We start from the raw sequence: 20,812 nt of genomic DNA, 5'->3' as shown, positions 1-20,812 counted from the left end.
TAAGTATAAATTTGACTGAAGTTTAAGTCAGCTTTATGATCCTGATGTCTGGGAACGAGACACGAACCTCTTCATTCATAACCAATAACGAAGAGTTACCTGGGTGGCGTCTGGCCTAACATTTGAGTCACAACACAGTGTACTGCATTTGGGACCTGATGCCAATTCCACAAGGCCATTTCTGATTTAGTGAAATTTTAAAAGAAACGACTACCCTAGTAAGACCAAATTTATGTATGCAATGATAGAGTATCCCTCGTGAAGATTAAAGGCATACATTTTTATTTTTGTAATGTTGTATAACGGACACACAGCGCAGGTCCAAGTAAAGAAAATCGCTTATTGATACAATCCTAGGACCCAGCTCTTTCCGCTTTAGTCAAACTAACCGTAGCTGTTTTGCCGTTTTAGCAATGTATGTGCGTGGGGTACAAATCCTGTTGATCTAACGCGGTGCACCCCTTTGCCTGGTATGAATTACTGATTAAAACTGGGTTTATAGAGTTACAAAGCAGGTCAAAAAATATCTCTGTGACCGTTTAGATGTATTTTTATCCCTTTTCCTGTATAACTCAGGTTACATTACCTGTTGTCTTAAGCCTCGTTTTAAAACCTCGTCACCATGTTTAATTTTTGGCGCTGCATGGAAGTTAAAATTTTGAAACTTTGTCTTGGGATAACCTTGATCGGGTTTTTAAGATTTTAATTTCTAGTTCCCTAAAAATAACCTGTAAAATAGTATTTTACATTTTGACTTTAGATCAGAAATGGTTTTGTGGCATCGGCCCCTATCACAAATCTTGGTGAGTTGATGGTCATTGTAATAAAGGGTGTCGTATGAGGAACCCTCTGTTGGACATAGCTTTCGCTGATAATAAATATTAGCTGCTCCAGTATCGCTTGTATCTGTTGTCCAATACTTTTAACCTTTGACCTTTACCCTCATGTGCAATTCCATCAGGCCGTCTTGAGGTAGTCCTGACCCATATCGTATTCACCTGGGTTTTTCAGTGACGATTTTGTATCACGCTGGCTGGAAATCTAAGTAACAGAGCCGCTTTAAGCGTTAACGAGTACATACTGCCTGCCAATCTGCGGTCCTTAGTACCACGTGAATCCCCGATCGCGCGTTCACCTCAAATCTCGCCCAGGCCAAAGAGAGCCCACCCAAGGCGTCATTATGTCGGAGACAGGAAAGAGGCTGTGAGTGTTGATCTCAAGAAATATCTCTGGCAGTCCCAGAACCGGTACTGTTTGGTAGTATACCTTTCCCTCCCCGTAAGCACCTTCTCCAGAGGATAAAGTAGATTTTAGGAAACCCATTCTCCCACTCGTAACCCAGTTGGTGTCTTGTTAATTGCCTGTGGTTATTTGTCATAAACGACGGTTGGCAAGTGTTAAGGTGAACAAGAACAGCCCATTACCGCTGGAAACAAAGTAAGCACTGCGACTGCTACGTCATAAAACCAGGATAAGTACCAGCATGCGGGCATACAGTCTGTAAAAATGTGACTGGATGTAAAAGTACTGTGTGCCAGTGGTACTAATGGTTGTGGCAAAAATGCTTATCAACATGCTTCGTTCAAGTAATTTTGAATGTTTTCAAGTACACAACTTGTGTATAAATGATACACATCACTGTATAGTGGTGATACACGTATTTGCTGGAATTTGTGCGCTGCCGGTCTTGGAGAGTATATAAATACCGTGATTATGAATATTGTGTCTCTATGGCCATATGACTATATGTCACAACGGTATTGTGAATACAGCGCCTGTGTTAAAAGGAATACTGTTGACATGGCAATATAAATACAGCCTCTTTAGAAACGTGAATATAGCGTCTGTGGTAAAGTGAATAGTGTCCACATGGCTATATGAATACATCCTCTTTGGCAAACAGAATACAGCGCCTTTGATAAACTGAATAGTATCAGCATTGTGAATACAGCGTCTGTGGTAAAGTTAACACTGTCGACATGGGTGTATGAAGACACGCTCTTTGGCAATGTGAATATAGCGTCTGTGGTAAAGTGAATAGTGTCGATCTGGCTGTATGAAGACAGCCTCTTTGGTAATGTGAATATAGCGTCTGTGGTAAAGTGAATAGTGTCGACATGGCTGTATGAAGACAGCCTCTTTGGTAATGTGAATATAGCGTCTGTGTTGAAGTGAATAGTGTCAACATGGCTGTATGAAGACAGCCTCTTTGGCAATATGAATACAGCGTCTGTGGTAAAGTGAATAGTGTCGACATGGATGCATTAGGACAGCCTCTTTGGCAATGTAAATGTTGCCCTCTGCATATTAGAATAGGTAACAATGACAATGAAAGCCGTCTTCTTGACTATATATAAGCCTCTATAACTACATGGGAAAAAAAAACTTAAAACGTTCCACGTCCAACAACTATTGGTGGGTTAATCAGTAGCACTATAGTAGGCTCTACAAACGTTTATGAACTCAAAGGCTAATTTAGCCGTTCTTTCCACTTTCTGTCACCAGTGAATACGGGACAGTGAATAAAAAGATAAACGGTGGTATTCTACTTGTAAACGATGAAAAGACTTTCCAAGTTGAATATCGCAAGGTGCATTTCTAAATCTAAACGAGAGCAGCCGGCGTCAGCTTTCAATGATGTAAAAAAAAAGTATTAGTGATAAACAGGCCTGAGCTGTGTGGTCTGTTATTCCTTTCCTCGTTCGGGTGATTTGAATTGCAAGAAAACAAAGTGGTAAATTCAGTTTAAACCGGGTCCCACCCAGGATTACTGAAGAGCCAACTTTTGGTTTGTGCCAACGACAGAGCGAAATAGCGTCGATATTTCAGAACCAATAAGATCAAGACTGTTGATTTCTTTACTTCATGTCATGAGATTAAGGCATGGAAAATGCCTTAACATAACACTAGGGTTCAGATTGGCCCGGTGAGGTACAACGCGTTCCAATCAAGCTGACTACTGTTGTTTCCTTTCTCATTTACATATTCTGTTCGGGTTCGTCTTTGACGCATGAGGTTTATAAGGGAACGGACGAATAGCAGTGCTGTACTGCACGCACTCTTCCTCCAAAACGACGGCGGTTGCATTAATGTTGTACGGTGCTGAACACGAAATAAATCATTAAATGCGCATATCTGACGAAGAGGGTATTTCTTTCCAACATATGTAGAAGCAGGTGAAAGTTTGCCTTCAAACAATGTAAATGTATGCTAAAGTAATGACTGTGAGGTTGATATTATACGAGATTGCAATAACATCCGGCAGAAACTACTTTTCTACTTTCATGTCATAAGAGGTGGATCTTTCGAACCTGTTCATGATTGTCTGTTGCCCCACTCACCAGGAATCGACCGTCTCACAAAGACATGGAGAACATGGCTTCGACAACAGCCAAAGTGTTCTCTTGCCAACTACGTTCTGAGAACTGCATCCTGTTTCCTCAGGAGACACCACGTGGCTGCTTCTTTAAGTAGTCTGATTTCCCCAGCGAAGCCTAGTTTTGTTATAATTTGATTTCTGTGTAGCTGATAAGAAGCACGTCTCCATTATTTTTCCTCTGGCATTTTTCATCTTCGATCACGTCTGGGAGGGAACTGGTCAGCTTCCATTGGCATGTCTGTGGTAACTGTAGGGTAAAGACAAGAATGTAAGCCAATGGACACAAACATGGCGCTGATAGTTGAAATTGGACGTATGATTATACGTTGTTTAGCGCCATATTAAAGAAGGATTCACTTTAATGATGGGCCATCAGTTTTACGTGTGAAGTAAACCAGTGTACCTTTGGCAAGTTACTGATGAACTTCCCCAGGATTGACACGTAGACATGCACACCATTTTGTTGGAAAATGATGGCTTTTAACGAACAACCTGTCTCGCGAGCGTTGTCGACCGCTTATTTTCACGATGGCCCTAAGAACAGTGAGAGCGTGGGAAACGATTATACTAAATAATTACGTAGAAAATTGAAAAAGTAAGGAATGATTCATAAGAGGTCACAATCTGGGACGCACACGCATTTCTGAAATGCATCCACTTTTAAGAACACGAAGAACACGATCCCAAACAGCAATAAGAACAGCGCTGTTCTCTAATGGAGCCGCGAAAATGGAAATAGAATGCATAAAGCTGTTAAGCTTTTGTCGTTATGTAAATAATTATCAAATTTATACATCAAATAAATAAATAATCTATAATAACTCGTTCACTCACTAATCGCTTATGTCGTTGTATAAAGAAATAAAAATACATCCAAAAAATAAATATATTATCTGTAATAATTCACTATCAATGCTAACTCACTCCCTGAATGACGAAAATATAAATAATATCAGTATGTGAAACCTTTGTCAAAGAAAGTGCCCCCTTCCTTCCACATGCAGAGGATAATAGCAGCTCCCATTTCCGTATACGCGTACTCCCGTAAGGCATTTACCTGTGCTCAGCTAAACACCCTTTGTCTTTGATGTCAACGCTATCATTAAGCGGAAGCCTTAAGCAGCTGAGCAGAGCGTGGAGGCCATGAGCAATGCTGTAGTAGGTTCTCCTTCTGAACTTGATGGACGCAAGGTTTCTTGTCTGACCTTTCGGATATGTTGCATGTTAAATCTATCACCTTGAGTCATTATCTCTGCGTCACGAGAGGGAAAGCTTCAATGGCTATCACGGTGATTCTCCGCCTACAGATATTCTCTCCAATTTCATGATATTTAGCCACGAGTCGAAGACAACTCGGTCATGAGGTACTCTTGGAAGCAAATCGAAAATTTGCAGAGCTTCTTCGATCGTGTATCTGTTCTTTGCGAAACACTTAAACGTGAATGCGAGAACCCAATTTATTAAGCAATTGGTCTGGTGTATTAGACACTTGCCAACAGCAAAACAATCTTGTTTTTCTCTCCTGCAAGTTGTGCTCGGAGGAAGTGCTTTTATTTATTTGTTTGACGGAACATTTCACTTATATCATTTTTTTCTCACCAGTATGACGTATGCCACACGATTTGTGCTTGGTGCTATCTTCCGGGTACTCTGCTTTCCTCCATTCATGAAAACGACCGACTTTGCAAATGTGAAATATTCTTGAGTACGGTGTGAAACACCAATAAAATAAAGAAATAAAACTGACCGACTTTATGTATGTGAAATATTCTTGTGTACGGTGTGAAACACCGATGAAATACATAAATAAATAAATGAATCTGACTGACGTTGTGAATGTGAAATAATCTTGTGTACGTGTAAAGCAACGATGAAATACACAAATAAATAAATAAAACTGACTGACGTTGTGAATGTGAAATATTCTGACTTCTGCGTTTAACCCCAAGTAAATAAATAAATAAATGAACTGGAAGATAAAATGTAAAATTAGACCTACACGTAGTTAACGATGAAATATTTCCCCTATGTTGATGGCATCTTTTTACTGGCTTGCCTATATTATATTCTGACACATCGACTACGCATGACATTTGACGTGATGCCATTAGTACCGATAAGACTGATGCAAACTCCCTGTAGGCGACACCAACTACGTTGTTCCATTAGAGAAACCTAACTGGGACAAACGAAATTCAACTGATACCGCAAGAGTATATGAGCCATTTATTAATGCGCTAGATTCACGTTGTTTTCCGCTGTCTCAAGCAGGATTCCATGCCGTGCCATACATAAATGATAGTAACATGAACAGTGGGCTTTGCTTTCAATATAAATGACAACAGTTTCTATGTCCTTTTTTTCTTTCCAGAACGATTGAGAACACTGGTTTGCGGAGAATCCCAGACGATGCTTTTACCAGCAACCCACGTCTGAAAAGGATGTAAGTGCTCAGCTCCGCGCAGAGGATTTAATAGTTAATAATAACGTGCCATATCCCACGGGAATCATTTTCCTAGTCCAGACAAACCTGGATTAGCAATCCATTCCCGACACCCGAAAACCGTATTGATTATCTCCACAAATGACGCCCAAGCTTTTGCTCGAACAAAGTGTCATGTTTTGGTCTAAAAATGTGTGACATTGACAGTGAATCTCGAAAGCAAACCGTATACCTATTTAAGTTCTAAAACTTTGCTTTTGAACTGAAACTTATGATGTTTTTTGCTTGTTTGTCTTCGATTTTGGGGGGAAGATAGAAATTGTGTACAAGCAAATCTGACTGTCAAGCTAGACGAATAGTTCACTACAACAAACTTATTTACGGGGTCCATAAACGTGATACTTGTCACGTCGAGATATATATTAACGACAGGCAGCCTTATATTAGCTGTTGGTAATGGATGGAAGGCTAGATAACGATAACACTGAATCTAGCGGGAAAGAGCTTCCCTAAACCGCTGTGCCTTTTATACCTGCTGCCTTAGGTAGTCATTTTTCCCAGACAGCTATAAAAACGAAATTCTCGACGAAATGCACAGGTTTGGAGCTGGAATACTTGCAAGCTTATCACCGTAACATGCCTTTCAGTTTATCATACAGGGAAAATTGATATACGTAACTAATCATGCAGGCATGTTTACGTAATAGCGGCGGCACATGGCGTAAAAAAATGCCAGTAATGACACTAGAAATCAAGGCTTAGAAATCGTATATTTGATACATAACGATATTTGTTTAGGGGGGTAAATATTATATAAATCTATCCATAAACATATGTTCAGTCATTTCAATTTGTTTAAAAAGCTTCTGACATGAAACAGACTACAGCGCTTTTAGTTTACAGTAGGATGACGAATTAAATATTTTACTTAATAGTCAAGAGAATCATTTGTACATTTGCGCTATGTTAATCTGATATCGTGTTATGTGTTTCCAGTCTTTTTAAGTAGTACCAAACCTGTTGTTCAATAATTCGAAACCTTGTTATTTGGTTGTTGTTTTTTTTTTTGTTTTTTTTTTTTGCCGTTCAAAAGAGTGTAACAAATTCCTATTTATTAAGAACATATTTTGTTGTTTGTTTGCAGTTATTTGGAGCGGAACCAAATAGAAGTGATGCCTTGGAGCTCAGTGACGGGCACCTCTCTTGTTCGTCTGTAAGTTATCTACAAAACGTGTAAGATTTGAAGACGTAACACGCGAAGAAAGTGTTCCGCAGAAAGCGCATATACATGCAGTGAACAGTTGTTCTAAAGTGTATGAACAGTTTAAACCGGTATTAACTTTATAATAATTGTAGGCCTTTAATATCGGCTAAAATCTCATTAGTTTATTAAAACAACACTGTGCGAACGACGGCCGGAGAGTCATCGACCACTTATTGTCGCCAAGGCCAACGGAGTTTCAGAGCAAGGAAATTTACTAATTCCCTGTCTGGTTTGAACCCTTACTTCGTGTGTCCTAAAAATAGAAGCCGAACAACTTAATCCTTTAACTACGATCCGTGCCTAAAGATATGTTAGATGCAATTGGGTAAAACGTGTATGATATTAATTAATTTATTTGTTTAATTGGTGATTTACGCCAATTATTTCACTTATACAACGGCGGCCAGCATTATGATGGGAGGGTAACCCACGACCATCCGCAGGTTGCTGAGGAAATTTCCCTGGTACGGAGGTAGAGGAAACCAACATGAAATGGACTTGAACACACGACGATCTCATTGAGGAGGGGCCCCTTGTCCATGCTGCGCTAGCAGGGTTAAGCACTAGGCCACGGAGATACCTTTATCAGGTTTGAAAGAATTTTCCAGGTGATATAATTTATAATACGCTTTCCATCATATCATGCTGTTCTCTGGGACTGTCTGAATGACCTAACACAACCCTGATTGAGTCTGTCACAAGAGCATTCCGTCTCACGCGTTTCCGGTAAAAAATCTCCTCAATATGGCCCATAATATGATTTTAATGTTTGTTGTGTGATATTCTCGACTGAAAGATGACCCCTGTTCCAAACGGTGGTGTAATAAAAACATTTATTGTTATAATGTTACACCGGGCGTAGTTTAATGACAACCCCTAATGTAACGATGATTTTGTATTACACTAGCAGTTGAAGACGACCGTATTCACCCTATCGTCACTGAATGCAGACTAATAAGCAATATCAAATACCAAAGTACGGCTCCATCGGGTTTTACCTTCAGACTGACTGGACAGACACCTTTGCATAGCATGTGTGAAACTTGGGTTTCACATTTTTATATTTTGATCTCCTTTTGATTTAATTCCTTTTCGTATTCAACTGAATGAATACTGGAAGTAAAACAGAATTACTTTTTGTTACAAACATGGTACAAAACAAAATTGCGGAATTGATTAAAGATGCATTTTGAACAGAATTCACTTTCTATGATGGGAAAATACCACATCACAGACAATCCATTTTTACTACGGAATAGCCATGAAAATATAGGTATACATTTGTATTCTACTTACTTCAAAGATCTACACACATTACCGTGTCCTTAATTACAGGTCAAATGGAAAGATACACCGGTGAATAGATATATGCCTAAGGAGTGTAACATTATCTTACACCAGGGATTGCAGTTGGGACAGCTGTGTAATACTTATTACACATGTTGTCATTATTATACTTGTTACAACAGATCTCAGTTCGACCCTTTTGCAACGAGTAAAATAGACTATAAACCTTTGGAATTTGACCAACACTTTTATTGCTTGGAATCTGTGCCTAATATTTATGTCCAATCAAGACAAAGTCGGCATAGCCGTAAAGCTTTCATTGCGGCATTTATTGCGTTCAGTGAAGTTTTTACGAGGCTCTGCTCTTTTCCTATTTGTATCACCTCCCAAATAGACACCGACTGCCTGGAGCACTTTCCTGATAAAAGCAATTCTTTCATCTGATCGTTGAGCTACCTACACGTTTGTAATTTCGTCACTCCTAACTATAGGTTGACTATAGATTCAAAACAGATTCAAGAGTTAGTGATACTTTTCCTTCTTTATGAAATTAGTGATTTACCTTTGTTCGGTCAGTTCACGAATATACATGTATTCTGTGCCAAAGCAAATTTTAAGGGTATATCACCTGGAAAATTCTTTCAAACATGATAAGGGTATCTCCGTGGCCTAGTACTTAACCAGCTAGCGCAGCAAGGACACAGGAGTGCTTTCAAGTCCAGCTCATGCTGGTTTCCTCTACGCCCGCACCAGGGAAAGTTCCTCTAACCTGCGGATGGTCGTGGGTTATCCTCTCATCATAATGCTGGCCGCCGTTGTATAAGTGAAATAATTGGCGTAAAACACCAATTAAACAAATAAATTAATTAATATCATACACGTTTTACCCAATTGCATCTAACATATTTTTAGGCACGGATCGTAGTTAAAGGATTAAGTTGTTCGGCTTCTATTTTTAGGACACACGAAGTAAGGGTTCAAACCAGACAGGGAATTAGTAAATTTCCCTGCTCTGAAACTCCGTTGGCCTTGGCGACAATAAGTGGTCGATGACTCTCCGGCCGTCGTTCGCACAGTCTCATTTTCGATGCAGACCACTTGCCTCCCACATATATAGTGTGCCTCGACAAATTCGACCTTAACTCCGATTTCCTCCGCCAGTAAAATTTGCCACGGTCATATCTTAAAGGGATACAGAATCGTTTCTGATTCATTGGCTGATGTTAGAGATAGGCAACTCCAGGCTAAGCTCATTTTAGGTACGGCAGACTTAATAAGCGTGAATAGGAAACCCTATTTCCTCTGTCAGCCAATCAGCATCGATTCTGTATCCCTATAAAGGATAAATTCTTGCGTATGGCGATAAACGTAATCAAGTAAATGAATAAACTTTTTTTCTTTTTTTTCACTGTCCAGACATCTAAAAGAGAACCCCTTGGCATGTAACTGCAGCAGTAAATGGCTGCAAAGACTGTCTCTGAATGCACTGTCGGGTTCTTCAGGGCCGAGTGTGGACGCAGTTACGTGTAGCCATGACAACGGACTCGCCAGGCTTTCCGATGTCGTTATAGAGAACTGTGGTAAGCGCAATTTCCTCCTAGATTGTTACGCTTCTTATCTATATCTTGTCTTCTCGTTTTTGACACTTTGTGACCACACTGCGAAATTGTATATCGCTTGTTTCACTTCTACAGGGGCACACAGGTTTAGAATAACAATACAGCAGACTAGGTAGAAAACATGACATATGTGGGTTTTGTGCCTAATATGCTAGCATAAGTCTGGTCGTAAGTTCCACTGGAGCTGTATTAGGAGGAGACCTGTCTTAAAATTTAATTTATCCCGATATAACTTTAATCCATCCTCTTTTCCCAATACAACAGAGCCCAAGTGACTTTTCCCCAATGATGGGGAGTTTTGTTTCAGCCAGTTGTTATATTAACAGCAAATCCAGGTTCCTGGAAATTACGAAAACAAAATTAACTTACCATTTTCTGACATCAAAGCATGGAAAGAATAATCGCCCAGGGCAGTCGTGAACAGTTAGTGCGGTAGTATATGGTACACAGCCCTACCTGTATGACCCATACAGCTGTTCATTTCCCGCATTGTACCGAGGACAGGATCGCTTACAATCCCCCTAGGGTCGTTGTTTTTCTCCTTTGTTAACAATCTGAATGTCCAGAAAAATTGGCAGTATGATGTAGAACAAAATGGCGGACAGCAGTCGACCTATCGTGCGCATTGATGATTGCATGTAATCTGCACGTACATATCCCATGACTCAATAGTGTGAATGTGTACGGGTTTTATGAGTGGGGATAACATGTTAATTTAAGTGACATCGTCCAGTATTACATTTACAAGACACTTACCTTTATAACATTTTGGAAATTAGGAGTAAAATGCATTAGAAACTTTTAAGTGTATCGTTGCCTTGTCCTATATCGGGACCATTGACGTAACATCAGGTATGGACGTTTGGAACGAATGGACCTCAAAACGAGCCATTTCAAGCGAAACGTATAGATGTGACCTGCATGAAACCGTAGAATCCAGTTTTTGAAAGCATTTTAGTCTGTTCGAAAATTAAAAAGAAAATAAAAAATTCGAATGTTTTTCCGTTTAACGGTTTTTCATCTGATATGTAATTCACCTTAGTGTTTTCTTTGCGTTTAACAAATGCTTGCTGGTCCCTCCTTTTCTTGCGGACTGAGTAACAGATTGCATGAGTCTGTATCTATCCGATTGCTTTTACGTGCTTTGCAGGCGGGATACACTTTCATTTTGTATAGGTCAGTGTGCATCCTGGGAAATAACACAGTGGTGTATAACTGAGCCCGAAACCGTATCAGTATTATGTCTAATCTTCGATGGTCAATGTGAATAATGAAACCAGACTGAATTGTGCGTCATCGCATTGGCGCGTATCACAGCTAGACACCAAGGATGATTTACCATTATGACGTCTGTTCAGGCGAAAGTATAGACCAAAGGAACTGATTTCGTCACATTTTGTAACGAATTTGAGAAAACAGAGGAAACATCTTAAGGGAAAGAAGAAACGGATACGAAGCAAAAGAGTGTTTCGCACGCAACGAATACATTTAAGTAGTTTGTCAATTGCCCAGTCGTCGAAAGGGTCACTGTCAGCGGAGACAACTAAATCTTGATCAATCAAGTCGTCTGTTCGAATCCAGCTATCTATATTTTTTTATTGAACAGCATTAAGTCACGAACAGGTGTTGGGAGAGTTCAGGTATGACAGAACAGTGGTATCCATAAACAGTGCTTGTTTCTTCCATCCTTGGCTTTGTGCGCCATCGTATCAGCGAAATATTTAGGAGTAGGGCGTAAAACTCTTACTTTATAAATAGATAGATGCATTTATATCCGATTATATCCGATGGATAGCTCGGTGGATGTTTTAATCTGGCTTAAATGGATACGCGCAATCTCATATCTAATTCTTTTTTTGATACGTGTACAATGAATGGAAAAGATGGATGACTGTAAATTATAGCTGTGTTCTTAAATATTTGTGTGTCAAAGTCTTGCCTGCCTGTGTGGTATAATCGAACTGACCCAAGGTGGAGCCAAGGGGTTGGTAGCGATAAAAATTACCTGCAGAAAACGATGTGATATTAATGGTCATGCAGTGAGATTTTAAGATTGGCGAGATTCTTTTGAAGCTGTTTTTATAAACCTATGATTGTTCTGATGTTCACTTCGTGGTCCCACTACAGCAGGGGAACTTGGCTCACACACACGTAATGTCTTATCTTGAGTGCGCTATTAACATGAGACAATAGTCTCAGAAGGCTTAATCAATGGCAAGAGAGAAATCACTGGCACTCACTCACGAGTGTAATCGATGTATTCTGTAACTCTGTGACATTTACCCAGCGATAATCGAGGACGGCTTGAACGCTAGGCGCCGCTAAGAATCGAGTCCACCATACAACAGGACTACGCAGAGTCTAAGATGGTAATTACTTGCATTTTGCTTTTAGAACTACACACATCATATGTACTCATGATCGATACAGTTTCATTTCCTTGATGTGTTTTAACCCCCACCCCCGTTTTTTTACGGTAACGTAATACATGATTAATCCAACATGACAACTGATTTAATCTAAACGCCATACTTTTTTGTACCTTTATTGGGAAAAAATCTGTATATCCATAAATTGATTGACATTGTGCCTTCTTCCCTTGTCAAGCGCGGTAGTGGTCTGTGTTAAATTATCTTATACGACCCAAGACATGTACGTTTCCAAAAGATTACATAAATCAGTTCCTTTTTTTAAATTTCTGTGTACAAACTACATTTTATTATTGCGATGTTCTTTGTCATTTTTGATGAATTCAAACTAGAAACAATCTATTGGATTTTGTATTTTCTCTGGCATGTGTGTAATTATGTAACCATAGCAACAATGAACACCCAACTATCGTTTCAGCAGGTGCTGACGCAGGTAGCAAGTGTAACAATAAAAGGAAGTATTTTAGTGATAAGCCTGTTAAGAATATAATAGCTGTTTTTCCAAGTCATCCCTAACGCATCGCGGCATTGCGTGCTGTGCTGTTATGTCAAAGTCCTTAGGACGGTTCTTTGGCTATGAATGTCTTGGTCGATGACCAGTGAAATGTTAATGGTGGATAAGATCAGAACATTGTGCTATCGTTGCTGAAAATAGCCAGTTAGACGGCCTATTTATCCTGTTGTCGAATGTTTTATAGCTTGTTCCAGTCACATTCATTTGTGGCAGGGAGATGCTATGGTATGAGAATAACGTAAAGTCGATTATAGCGATGAAGAAGAGGGCAAGCTGGGAATAAAACATTGTCACTATGGCGAGTATTGTCTATGCATCTTGAACTTCGGTGTCCGTTATAATTTCTTGTTTTTTCTTTAGTCATTTCTAGGAGGAATTTAGAGGACAAAATGCAAATGCAAGCTCGCAGGCAGTGCACAATTACAACTGTAAAGGGTTTCACAAAAGAAGAAAATCCACGGAGATAATCTGTTGTAAAAAGGCCATGAAAAGGTTGAATCGAGAGGCATGCAGTGTTTCTGAGCCACTGGTAATACGATTACATAGTACCTCATTAAAAGTGACATTTTCGGTGAAATGCGAATAGCTTTTTGTTTACTCATACAAGGTCAAAGTCTCCTCGACCACGAAACTACCTTTCGTCAAATTATAAAGGGCTGCCCTTTCTATATTAACATCAAACGATAAAGTCATTGGTTTCAGAAACAAGCCATTTCTCTTAGAAAAAAAAACTGTAAATCAAGAGGTAAATGGTTCACTGAGATTCACCAAGTCAGGCTCTTTTTGTGTAACATGCCGAATGACATTTGGTAGTTTATAATTAAATTTTGATGATGAACTGAGAGTTATTTTTGAAAAATTAACAATAAAAGTTTGTCATAGTTGCTGAGGATATATATATTTTAAAAGTTTTTTTATACGAGAATCCCGTTATGACCATTCAATCTGTTGAGGAGTTGAAACCAGTTTAACTTCGCGAATAGCGGTGTGTGAGCTACAAATGGACATGGCTGGATTTATCTATTTTGTGTTTGTTGAAAGACAAACAGCAGACACGAGATCTGTGTTAATCTGGGTGTGACTTTGAGATTTTTTAACTGATTTAGTAGTTTAATTTAAAAGCATATTGATTTAATAGACGGTTTGACCCGTTTTCAATAATATTTCACTGATGTACAAGGGCAAACAGTTCTAAAATAACAGGGCAGCAGACTAGGTAGAAGACATCACATGTATGGCTTTCGTGCCTAATATATTGACGTAAGTCTGGTCGTAAGTCCCACATGAGCTGTATTAAGAGAAGACTTGCCTTAAGATTTAATTTAACCCGATATAACTTTAATCCATCCCCCTTTTCCAAGGTGACTTCTCCAATAATGGAGAGTTTTGATTAAGCCAACTCTAATATTAAAGCATAGCCAGGTTCCTGGAAATTACGAAAACAAAATAAATTTGTCATTTTCCGATCACAGATATCAAAGCATGGAAAGAATAATCACCCAAGACTAATCAGGGCAGGTCTGCCGAAGGCAGGAGCAGTCGAGGACAAGTATTACGGTAGTATATGGTACACTGCCTTACCTGTATAACCCTACAGCTGTTCCCGCATTGAATCGGGAAAACGATCGCTAACAATCAGCCTAGGGTCGTTGTTTTCCCTTTTGTTAACAATTTGAATGTCTGCAACATTCTCCGCATGTTGTAGAACAAACTGGCGGACAATTAGTCGTCCTATCAAGTATGCATTGATCAGTGGCATGTAATCTGTACGTACACATCCCATGACTAAGTACTGTGAATAAGTACGTGTTTTTGTGAGGGATAATGTGTAAAATTAAGTGACATCGTCTAATAATGCAGTTACAAGACACCCTACCTTGACGACATCTTGTAAATTAGGAGTAAAAAGCATTAAGAACTTTGGATAACATCGTTGCCTTTTCTGAAGTAACATCAGGTTTTTTGCTTTCTAACGCTTCAAAATACATATGCATATAAAGGTAAGGATGCTTGGAACGAATGGATCTTGAAATGAACGTTTTGAAGCGACGCAAATAGATGTGACGTCAATGGTACCCCTTGGCACCGTCGAATCCTATGTTATGTAAACATTTTAGTGTGTTCGAAAAATTAAAACAAAAAGGAATAATAAATATTGTTCTGTTTGATTCTTTTTCATCTGAATTGTAGTTCATGTTAGTGTTTTCTTTACCTTCAACACATACTAGCTGGTCCGTCGTTTTCTTGTCGGCTAAATAACGCATTGCACGAGACTGTATGCGGGATTCACTTTCATTTCACATAGGTCAGTGTGCATCTTGGGAAATAACAAGGAGATGTCTAGCTCAGCTGGAAGCCGTATCAGTTATATGCCTAATCTTCGATGGTCAATGTGAATAATGAAACCAGACTGAATTGTGCGTCATCGCATTGGCGCCAATCACAGCGAGACACCAAAGATCATATACCATTATGACGTCTGTTCAGGCGAAAGTATAGACCAAAGGAACTGATTTCGTCACATTTTGTAACGAATTTGAGAAAACAGAGGAAACATCTTAAGGGAAAGAAGAAACGGATACGAAGCAAAAGAGTGTTTCGCACGCAACATTTAAGTAGTTTGTCAATTGTCCAATCGTCTAAGACGTCGGAGGCGACTAAATCTTGATCAATCAAGTCGCCTGTTCGAATCCAGCTATCTAAATTTTTTTATTTAACAGCATTAAGTCACGAAGGGATTGGGATTCAGATATGACAGGTTAATGGTATCCATAAACAGTGCTTGTTTCTTCCATCCTTTGCTCTGTGTGCCGTCGTATTAGCGAAATATTCAGTAGAGCCTAAATCTCTTACCTTGTAAATAGATAGATACGTTTGTATCCGATTATATCCGATGGATAGCTCGGTGGATGTTTGTTCTGGCTTAAATCTATGCGGGAAATCATATATCTAATTCTCTTTGATACGTGTACAATGAATGGAAAAGATGGATGACTGTAAATTATAGCTGTGTTCTTAAATATTTGTGTGTCAAAGTCTTGCCTGACTATATGGTATAATCGAACTGACCCAAGGTGGAGCCAAGGGGCTGAGGGTTGGTAGCGATAAAAATTACCTGCAGAAAACGATGTGATATTAATGGTCATGCAGTGAGATTTTAAGATTGGCGAGATTCTTTTGAAGCTGTTTTATAAACCTATGATTGTTCTGATGTTCACTTCGTGGTCTCTCTACAGCAGGGGAACTTGGCTCACACTCACGAAATGTCTTATCTTGAGTGCGCTATTAACATGAGACAATAGTCTCAGAAGGCTTAATCAATGGCAAAAGAGAAATCACTGGCACTCACTCACGAGTGTAATCGATGTATTCTGTAACTCTGTGACATTTACCCAGCGATAATCGAGGACGGCTTGAACGCTAGGCGCCGCTAAGAATCGAGTCCACCATACAACAGGACTACGCAGAGTCTAAGATGGTAATTACTTGCATTTTGCTTTTAGAACTACACACATCATATGTACCCATGATCGATACAGTTTCATCTCCTTGATGTGTTTTAAGTCCCCCCCCCGCCACCCCCGCTTTTTTTTACGGTAACATAATAAATGTTTAATTCAACATGACAACTGATTTAATCTAAACGCCATACTTTTTTGTACCTTTATTAGGTGAAAATCTGTATATCCATAAATTGATTGACATTGTGCCTTCTTCCCTTGTCAAGCACGTCAGGGGACGAGTCTGTATTAAATCTTATACGACCCAAGACGTGTACGTTTCCAAAAGATTACATAAATCAGTTCCTTTTTTTAAATTTCTGTGTACAAACTACATGTTATTATTGCGATGCTCTTTGCTACTTTTGATGAAGTCAAAACAGAGAAAACCTATTGGAGTTTGGATTTTCACGTGCATAAATGTAATTATGTAACCATAGCAACAATGAGCACTCAACTGCGACTATTGTTTGAGGAGATGCTGACGCAGGTAGCAAGTGTAATAATAAAAGGAAGTATTTTCCTGATAAGCCTGTTAAGAATATAATAGCTGTTTTACCAAGTCATCCCTAACGCATCGCCGTATTGCGTGTTGTGTTGTTATGTCGAAGTCCTTAGGCCGGCTCTTTAGCAAATGAATGTCTTGGTCGATGTGAAATGGTAATGATGGATAAGATCAGAACATCATGCTGTCGTTGCTGAAAATAGCCAGTTAGACGGCCTAGTTATCCTGTTGTCGGCTGTTTTATAGCTAATCACACTCATTTGTGGCAGGGAGATGCTTTGGTATGAGTATAATGGGCAGGCGATTATAACGATGAAGTAGACGGAAAGCTGGGAACAAAACATTGTCACTATGACGAGTATTGTCTGTGCATCTTGAACATCGGTGTCTGTTATGATTTCTTGTTTTTTCTTTAGTCATTTCTAGGAGGATTTTAGAGGACAAAATGCAAATGCAAGATTGCAGGCAGTGTTCAGATGCAGCTGTAAAGGGTTTCCCAAAGGAAGCAAATTCACTGATATAGCCTGTTGCAAAAATACCATGAGGCATGCAGTGTTTCTAAGCCACTGATAATGTGATTATATACCTTTTTGTTTACTCATACAAGATGAACGTCTTCTCGACCACGAAGCTATATTTTCTCAGATTAAAAATAGCTATCCTTTCTGTATTAAGATTAAACGATAAAGTCAAGAGGAAAATGGTTAATTTATATTTACCAAGTGAGACTCTTTTTGTATAACACCACGCAGAATGACATTTGGTAGTTTATAATTAAGTTTGATCGGAAGCTAAGAGCTCTTTTTAATTAACTGACATTAAAAAGTTGCCATAGTTACTGCGGATATACATATTTAAAGATTGTGTACCGGAGAATCCCGTTATGACAATTCAACCTGTCGCGGAGTGAAAGCCAGTTTAACAGCGCAAAAAGTGGTGTGTGAGCTGCAGGTGAAGAAGGCTATTTTTTGGGAAAGTCAAGCAGCCTACACTAAAAACGTGTCTGTTCATTTTAACAGAAAGTCTGATGTCTGAGCTGTGCTAGAATGTATTTTGCTTTTACAATAAAATACTGTGTTATACTAAACACAGTAACAACAAATCAAATACTCTAACAAAAATCACGATGTTTATTTAAAACAATATCTTTGCTAAATTTTTAGCAGAATAACCTGTTGAATAGCAGAATATATTCCAACATCACTTAAGACAACATCACTTAAGACAACATGTTTTCTGTTAAGTGTAACGGATTATTTTAAAAACTTGCTGTCCATATCTCCCAACACAAGTGAACAATAGTCAAATGAGGATAAAATGGAATTGTGTAGCAGAAAGCCATACTGGCAAAGAAAAGAGAGAGAGAGAGAGAGAGAGTAGTGAATGCTTCCCTCGCATAAAGTTTTGGGCTCCCCCAAGATTCCTGGGAGTTTTTTGATTTTTCTGAATGAAAAAATATAAATCGTTTTCGATGAAATCTGATTTTAATGAACTGATAAATCAGCGAACTATCTCAGCAACGTGGAATTATTCACGTATTTGGTTTTCGTTTTACGACGTGCTCTATGTTTTTAGTTAATTCGTTAAGACGGCTCTGGTTTCCCTGACAGTGCTATTGAAAAAACAAACCAGGAGATTCTGACAATCTCTAAACATGAAGTCAGAGACAAGTGGGCAAGATTTCCACGAGAAAATGCTTGAACTGCAAAATACACGATCACTCTCCTTGACGCCTGGACCACTCAGAGACCTATGTTAGGTTTACCGGAAGGTATTTCTTCCTGTCAGATAGCCATTGATAACACGATACAGGTTTATAAGTCTTATGTATTCTGGAATAGACTTCATTACCCCATTCACAATCCTGCCTGTGCTGACAGCAATATTTTTTTATTTTTCATTTGATCCTGAAATAAAGCCTTGTGAAGTTTACTCCGGTGGTATGTAGGTTTAAAAATTGGCTTTTAGACAAAACAAGGTTTCGGTGTTATGGATATGAAAAGTGGTGCACTGTAGGCCTGTGGTGTGACAGCGAATTTTTTCTTACTTTTAATTCGATTCTTGGAAACTGACCATGTGAATTTCACAACTGTGATGTGTAGGTTAAAGTATGGACGTTTTGGTCGATTTATGTAGTAAGTATTGTAACCCGATTACTTCTTAACCCCTGACCTTATGACCCGAAAACTCTTGATGAGGCTGGCAATATCTAAAATAATCATAGAAGATCGTGCTCTGAAGTATGAGATATAGTGAGAGAAATGGCATCTCGGTTCTTAGTAATAATTAACCTAGTAGGTAAAATATACTTGTAAGTAGCTGGAGAGTAGCTTAATCTGAAAAGTTTATGGACCGCCGTTTTCTAAACGCTTTTCTGTATACATTCGTTTTTTATTTACCTTTTCCTGTATTGTTGCACAGTAAAGTGATGAGCTACATGTGTATAGAGAGTCGAAATTTAGCAAGTATTAATCATAATACTTGAAATGAAGTTAATATTCTGACGTGATTAGAAGTTCGTTATTTAAAGCAGCTGATCCCATCTCACTGTCCTTCTTCCTCTCCGCTGCACGTCATCTGTATATTGATGGCCTGTTGGCTTTAAACAGTGATATATAGCTAAGGTGATCAAAGAAATATTACCCCCACTCGTCGTTAGAAATCAGAGAAATAATTGTCTGCTTATATACAGCCTATACAGAAACGGTAACTTTATTCTCGGTGGTATATGACAAATTGTCTCTCGTACCCTCTGGATGGATGGTGTTCTTTAATTCAAGGCTATATATAATTTTGATCACTGTAATATGGTTATAACTAGAATTAATTGAATTCCGGTTTGGTGTGAACGGTAAGTTTAGATTTCGTTTTCCAAGTTTAATTTGGTAGATTGACTGATTGTATGATTGCTGGATACGCGTTTAATGAGTAATTCACTAATACGAAGGCGGACATTTTATGAATGGAGTAAACGTCCTTTGCAAAACTTATACCATCAGATTGAGCTCAATGTATATTCGTATGCAGGCACGTGATTTCCCACAAATTTTATTTAAGACCACACAAACGGTGGAGGCGTAGAAAATATCGAAAAAACGCTTGTTTCAGTGAGGAAAGTTTCATTTGGGTTTGGTGCATCGATTATTAACAACATAACCTTGACATTAAACTCTGATTTTAGGTTGTGTCACTTTTAAGATGACAAGTCAAACATGAAATTGAAAACGTCCAGTTTATTTCTGGTTAACCGGCCTGTATGACATTGTCTGATTTGACGCCTGTATTCTTTGTGTTTTCAGAAAAACCATCTTTGTCTATTGGGTACAATGGCTCTACCTTTTTGGACATGACTTTGGAAGTGCCCGTTCCAGAGGGTGGTAACGTGAGCATAGACTGTAGATGGAAGGATGGTCTCCCGAAGGCCTCTCCTCGATGGAACACCGATGGGTTGGCCTCCGATTACGCTGTTATCCTGTCAGAAGATGGAAGTAGCCAACGCCTCACTCTCTCCAATGTTCACCGTTATGATATGGGGGCGATCCATTGTGAAGCCCGCAATGTGGCGGGCGGTTCTCGTATCTCATTCACACTGCTTGTGCTTTGTAAGTATTCGTACTAGCTATCTTTTAGTATTCACACCACTTTGTTCTATATGAACGTATTCTCACTGCCCGTGCTTTGCAAGTATTCACGCAGTTAGTTTCCTGTAAGGATTCACGCTGGATGTTCTCATATAATTCCATACTTTTGTTGGAAACTATCTAGCAGAAAGATTGACATGCCAATTGCATGGACTTGACCGTGTTCTCTGTAACGAATGAGTTAGGTAAAAATTTATCGAGTTAGACTTTCGGTACAAACCTCTAACCCTG

General features: G+C 39.0%; 1 protein-coding gene across 1 annotated transcript in view; it reads left to right on the top strand.

The window, feature by feature from the left end:
- Nucleotides 1-20,812, top strand: part of LOC135473295 (NT-3 growth factor receptor-like) — a 46,596-nt gene that overhangs the window by 11,203 nt on the left and 14,581 nt on the right. Inside the window, exons 2-5 of the mRNA XM_064753142.1 lie at nucleotides 5,751-5,822; nucleotides 6,967-7,035; nucleotides 9,790-9,953; nucleotides 20,240-20,542. Coding sequence (XP_064609212.1) covers nucleotides 5,751-5,822; nucleotides 6,967-7,035; nucleotides 9,790-9,953; nucleotides 20,240-20,542 — 608 coding nt within the window. The remainder of the gene's footprint in view (nucleotides 1-5,750; nucleotides 5,823-6,966; nucleotides 7,036-9,789; nucleotides 9,954-20,239; nucleotides 20,543-20,812) is intronic.

Source organism: Liolophura sinensis, chromosome 8, assembly GCF_032854445.1.
Source record: "Liolophura sinensis isolate JHLJ2023 chromosome 8, CUHK_Ljap_v2, whole genome shotgun sequence".
NCBI classification, from domain to species: Eukaryota; Metazoa; Mollusca; class Polyplacophora; order Chitonida; family Chitonidae; genus Liolophura; species Liolophura sinensis.
The sequence above is the reverse complement of the archived record's forward strand: the minus strand, read 5'-3'. Positions and strand labels throughout refer to the sequence as shown.